General features: G+C 43.7%; 1 protein-coding gene across 2 annotated transcripts in view; it reads right to left on the bottom strand.

Moving 5' to 3' along the window:
- Positions 1-395: 395 nt before the first annotated feature.
- The window catches only part of ADPRHL1 (ADP-ribosylhydrolase like 1), a 32,983-nt gene continuing 27,378 nt past the window's right edge, over positions 396-6,000 (bottom strand). Inside the window, exons 8-9 of one of the 2 annotated variants that reach the window (XM_074560932.1) lie at positions 3,963-5,281; positions 396-3,872 (exon numbers count right to left, since the gene is read on the bottom strand). In XM_074560932.1, coding sequence (XP_074417033.1) covers positions 508-3,872; positions 3,963-5,281 — 4,684 coding nt within the window. In that variant the 3' untranslated portion in view covers positions 396-507. Of the gene's footprint in view, positions 5,282-6,000 lie in introns of both variants that reach the window. The other variant, XM_074560927.1, reaches the window with a different exon arrangement.

Here is a 6,000-nt window from a genome sequence, read left to right as displayed (position 1 = left end):
GTCACTCAGTGCAGCAATAGATCAACAGTTCCCATTAATCTGTGAAAAGGCAGAACTTAGAACAGGCGCTTTTTGACATAATTAAAGCTGTCACTGCCTACCACCATTCCTGGAAAAAGTACTAGTGGAGTTTCATTAGAATAAGTAAATACAAATAAAGTTCACCCTGAACAGTGGTCTTTGTTACAAACAAACCCCATTAGTTAGCAAGGAGAGTCTGGAGTGGGGCTGAATTCACGTTGATCTCAAAGCCCTTCTCATATTTAATTTATAAACCAATGATTAATTCAGTGATTAGCTAATTCACTTGCGGTGATTAATTTAATTCATGTCTTCAGGCTAATGTTTAAGAAAGAAAAAAAGCCCAGCTCAGACAGATGCACATCAATGTCCTCGTGATTAAAAAATGATAATATAATGCCCTGGAGAGTAAAGGAAAAAAGAAAGATCGAGGGAAGCGGTGGCATGATCAGTTGTAAGTTCTTGCCTAAGCTGTAGCCGTATTTTTTAGCTGTGATGTTTAAATGTGTCAGTTACTCTAATGATCAATGGTTTGAAAGATGAATCTAAGGGTCTTTCACTGTAGCTTTCCACTGTGTATTTTGAGAATGGCGCTGCTTTAGAGCAGTCCTCCAGTTCTGCTTTTCTCTCATTTGTTTTGCCAGCTGCCTGCCAGCTCCCCTCCCTTTCACCAACATCTTTCTCATGCCTCACCAAATTCTTTGATGAGAGTGCTTGGTACTTCTTAAATCCAGGCTGTCTTTTTCTATTTCCAGCAGGATTTTCCTCATCTTTTGATGCAACATGAACTGAGGATGATTTGGGGGACTTCTCTGTATGAGACAAACTGATCTCTTTTGGGACAGTATTACAATTTATGCCATCACTTGGCAATGGAGTTTGATAGTTCTTGAGGTTGCCCACAGGGCCCTCCTTTCCTGAGCCATCACTGCTGTGTTTCTCTGATTGAGTTGAAGAGCGTAGCTGGTATTTCTCTCTTCTCTCAGGTCGACTCTTCACTTCTGGATTACCAGTTTTATACATTGTTTTTTCATCAGGTGGTGGCGGCGATTGCTTCTTTTTGGCTGTGGCATTCTTTTCTTGAGGCTTCACCAGTGAATTCGGAGATGGGGACTGGCACATCCCAGAACCTGGGTCTTTGCTTTTATCTTTTACAGCACTTGCATCAGGCTTTGTAAAACTTTCAGATACAGTCTGTTGGTTTTCTGCCTCTGGAGTATTTTTCTCAGGCTTTGATGATTTACTTGAAGGAGGTAACTGATGGTTTCCAGATCCAAACTGATGGTTTCCAGAACCCTGGTGTTCTTCGTCCTCCTTTACAGTCTTTGCTTCAGTTGACCTGATGTCCTCTGCTGCTGGTGTCCTTTGCTTTCTGTCCACTGAAGTATTTTTCTCTTGGGACTTGAGCACTTTCTTTGAGGAGGGTGACTTCTCAGAGTTTGGATCTCCATTTTTTTCTTTTACAGCGTTAGTACCAGGCTTCTTAAAACCTGTAGAAGGTGGTGTTTGTTGCTTTTGTTCTGGAGTATTTATTTCTTGAGGCTTAACCAATATTTCTGATGATATTGATCGGTACTTCCTGGAACTTGGAAATTTGCTCTTCTTTTTTGCAGCATTCATATCAGTCATCATAAAATCTTCACATCTCGTTTGCTGCTGGTCTCCTCCTGGAGTGTTTTCCTCATGCTTTGCTGATTCTGTTGAAGGAGGAAGCTGGTACTTCCCAGAACGCTGGTGCTCAATATCCTCTTTTAGAGCCTTTGTTTCAGGTGACCTGGTGTCCTCTGCTGCTGATGTCTTTTGCTTCCTCTCTCCTGAAGAGCTTCTTTCTTGAGGCTTCAGCACTTTGTTTGAAGGTGACTGGAACTTCTCAGAGGTGTGTTTAGTCTTTTTTTCAGCTGACTTAGTTTCAGGCTTTACAAAGTCACCTGGTGACATCTGCTTCTGTGTCTCTAGAGGGGACGATTTCTTGTCTTGCTTTATCAATGGATTTCGTGATGGTATTTCATTTTTAGGATCACGTGAAGTATTACTTTCTCCTTCACCAACCTTTTTATGCTGCACGGGTTCTTTTTTCAAGTTAGGAGGGGTATTTTCCTCATCATTGGTCTTATTGTCCTGCCTTGATGTATTCCTTGTTGTCATTGAATAATTCTTGAAGTTTGACTTGATGTTTCTTTCCTCTGCACTGCCGTTTGCATGTTTCATTGGTTCATTTGATGAGGATAGGTTGTGTTTCCCATTATTGCAGCAGATGTTTTCATCTACTGTCAGCTCATGTTTGTGCCTCACAAAATCTCTTGAAGGTGTTAGACATTTTAAACTCTGCCCAGTATTTTTCACTCCTTGAAAGCTGGTATCATGCTCTGATGAAGGAAACTGGGATGTCTGAGGTCTATGAGCATTATCCTTGTTTGAAGAGTTATTATCATGATCCATCGTATCACTTGGTGTGGATACATGTTCCTCCTCAGATTTATGCAAGATATTTCTCTCTTCTCTCTCCTCTGTATCCCTCTTATCATTTTCATGCTTCATGTCATCATCTGATGACAAGAGCTTATCCTTTTTATGTTTGGAGAATTTATTACTACCTTTTGCATGCTTCTTTTGGTCTGAGTCCAATTCAGTTGAGGAAGGAAATAGGTTCTCTTCTGGCATGTCACTTCCTTCCTTCATGGTATCATCTGAAGTTGGTGTTCGATTCTTCTCCAAGGGTAGTAGGGGCTTTCTTGTTAGTGTGGTTTTATTTTCATATTTTCCTGGCTTCTTGGTTGAAAGCAAAAGACAATTCTCAGTGCTCTGATATGCGTTTGTTTCTTCAGCTGTAGAGTTTTCATTTTCTGTTGCATGATTTGGGGATGGCACTTGGTTCTTGAAATCACATGCAGTTTTCTTCTCCACTGTAGTATCATTTCCACAGTTTGTCAGCTCATCTGAAGAAGGTAGTGGGTGCTTCTCACATCCATGGCTGGCATGCTCATCTTCCACACCACCAGCTCCCTGTCTCACCAGATCAATAGGTGGAAGGGCTGGGGGATTTCCAAGGGTGTGATGGATTCTTTGTCCTGCAATCCCACTCATTGGTGTTGGTAAAGGGTTTGATGATGGTGACTGGCATACCTCAGAGTCAGGCCATGGCATGTCATCTGCAGTGGCCTCTTCACGCTCAAGGAAAGATTTAGATTGACTGTGACAGGTCTCCAGCTCAGTCAAGGTACTCTTGCCCAGCGCTCGATTGTTTGCATGATTCATCCTTTCATTTGATGAAGATAATTTCTCCTTCCCAAAATCTTCTTCTGTGAAGTAGAAGCTGTGCTTCACAAGGTCACCTGGCAAGGGGGTTTGTGTCTTGTCCAAATCAGAAGAGATGTGCTCTTCTGCGGTACCAGGTTTCTGCTCCTTGTTCTCATTTGAGGATAGTGTGGGTTTGGTCTGATTTACATCTGGATTTGGTATGTCAGCACTGGAATTAACAAATTTATTTTGTGGGCTGGGCGTTTGAGGAGGCTGTAGCTGCTTGATTTTGGATTCATTTTGCATTTGGCTGTTGGGTGGTTTATTCTCCTCTTCCTTTTTAGTTGGGATATCACTATCATTTTTGCTAGAAGTAGAGGATGCTTTGTCTTCACTGTGATATTTCACTCCTTCTTTGGCTTCCTCAGAACATCTGCCTCTTAAACCTGGTGCCTCTTTTTGGACTATTGGTGGCCTTTTGCCAGAAGCTGGTGTTAGGACAATTAGCTGTCGGTCCTCCATTGGAGGCTCAACTTCACAAGATGCTTGAACTCCTGAAGACTCAAATGGCAGAATGTTTTCTAGTGCTTTCTGCTCTGGAAAAAATTTTTGGCCTGTAAAGAAAGGATCCTTTTCTGGCTCTGTGAGCTCTGTGTCAGCTTCCTCTGAACTGTATACGTACATAGTTATTTCAGGAATCTCACCTGTTTTAGTATCCTGAGGACTTTGTTCATGGGATCCTTCAGCTGTGCTAGAGTAAGGTGAGTTAGAAGGTGGGACATCTTCCTTAACGTGTTGCACAGCATTGGTAACCCCCAATAGTGAAGGTGTATCAGGCCCAGCTGGCATGTTATTCCTGTTGCAGCCTAGACTATGTTCAGACGAGGGAGGAATGCAGTCTGCAAGAGCTTTGTTTTGACAGGTAGTAGAAGAGCTGTCTAGATTAGGGTTAAAGTTGGGTCCTTGCTTTGTGGAATCTATTTTAGCCTCAGCGTGATCCTTTGCATCAGACATGGCCTTGGGTGCCACTGGTAACTCTTTTTTGTCCTCCCTGTCCTGTGCTGCATTTCTTGGTGTCTTGTTCTCACCAGGCTCTCTGTCAGACACCCTTTTTTCCTCTAGTGGTGTGTCATGACCAAAAGGCTGCTTTGCTGCATTATTTTTCAACCAGCTCCAAGGATGGTTAATTTCAGTAGCAATGCTGAGTTTGGGCACTGGGACTGTGGAGCACACTAAATATTGGGTCTCTGGGCTGTTTATACCTGTGGCTGTCATTGCCGCTGTGCGCAGCACTCTGACCTCTGGCTTACGAATAGTTTTTCTGCTCGGGAAGTTTTTAGTCTTTTTCTCACCTTTGCGCAAGAGCGATGCTTTCACCTCTGCGGCTGAGCAGAGAGCACTTTGTTCAAACTGCTCCTTCAGTTTGGACAGAACCGAACTCCTGTTGACTATTTTTGGCAAACCGCTGTCTGGTCCCTTCTTTTTCCAGCTGGGAGACTTCTCCTTGGCTTCTTTTTCTTCAGCAGCTAAAAATTTCTTCAGGATGCTTTTCACTGTGTTTTTCCCACCAGCGCTGCTCCACCTGGCCCTCTCGCTGGGCGCTTTGTCTGCATCCTCCTCTGCTGCTTTTCCATCTCCTTTCCTGTCTCTGTTACCAGCCCTGCTCACCCACAGCTTCTCTTTAATGACCAGTTTGCCGACTTCTCTTCTTTTCTTGGTGTACGGCTCGCGATTGTTGTTTAGAAATCTGGACCGCAAGAGCTGAAATCTGGTGGGATGCTGGCCCCTGTTTGGACCTGGACATGGCTGGTTATAACTCACCTTGTTTTCTTTACCTTCTGCCCATTTTGTCCTCTTGCTGCTGAGCTGCGGATCGCCGGCTGCGAGCTCGGTGACGTACAGCAGCAGGCTGCTGAGAACAGCAAAGGCCCCTTGCTCTGTTGCCATCCTATTGAGCTTCTTCTTCAGCACCAAAGGGTCTACCAGCATCTTATCATCTCCGCAAAAGCGCGTGCTTTTGGTGCTGCGCAAGAGAAAACACGAATGTTCTTTTCAAGTCATCAACATTGCCGCTACCTCCTTATTTTGCTTTAATGGCATGCTGCCATGCATAAAATGGAAAAAAATACTTTAGAACTTCTCAAGAGAGTTGTCGTTAGTGGCCTGTTAAAAAGCATGCAAAGTGCTTTACAAGCTTCGTGAGGCATGGTGTAGTGGGAGCATGCAGGGCTTCACATGGTCCCACATGGCACCGTCGTCTCTTTCTTCTGTGTTTTGTGGCCAGTGGAAGCACTCAGGGGAGCAAGCAATGCTAGTCGGGGTGACCACATCACCTCTGTACCACTCCTCGCTCATTTAGTATTACCGCGTCCTAATGCAAGGGCAACATTGAGGGTGTTTTCCTCTCCTGCTAGGTAAAGTGTAGGCAAAGATAAATATGATGAGAACACAGTTAGTTAGCAGGAAAACATGGTTCTGCCTCTGGGTTATAAAAACAGACTCAAACCATTAAAATATCAAAGCTGAGGAGCACAAATATGCCACTGATAGATTTTGCTATTGGTACAGGTTAGAAGTCAGTAGGTACCTCTCCAGAATTAAAAAAAAAACAACACACAGGATTTGCATGATCCCACATCAGGAATATGGTCCTAAATCTACTTTGTGAAGCGTAGCACCACCACAACAACCCTGGCAATGTCCCTTGACTACAATCCCCTTTAATCTGGAGCAAGAAGGCTG

The sequence above is a fragment of the Larus michahellis genome, chromosome 1 (assembly GCF_964199755.1).
Source record: "Larus michahellis chromosome 1, bLarMic1.1, whole genome shotgun sequence".
Classification (NCBI taxonomy): Eukaryota; Metazoa; Chordata; class Aves; order Charadriiformes; family Laridae; genus Larus; species Larus michahellis.
Note: the sequence above shows the minus strand (reverse complement) of the source record. Positions and strands in the feature narration are given on the sequence as shown.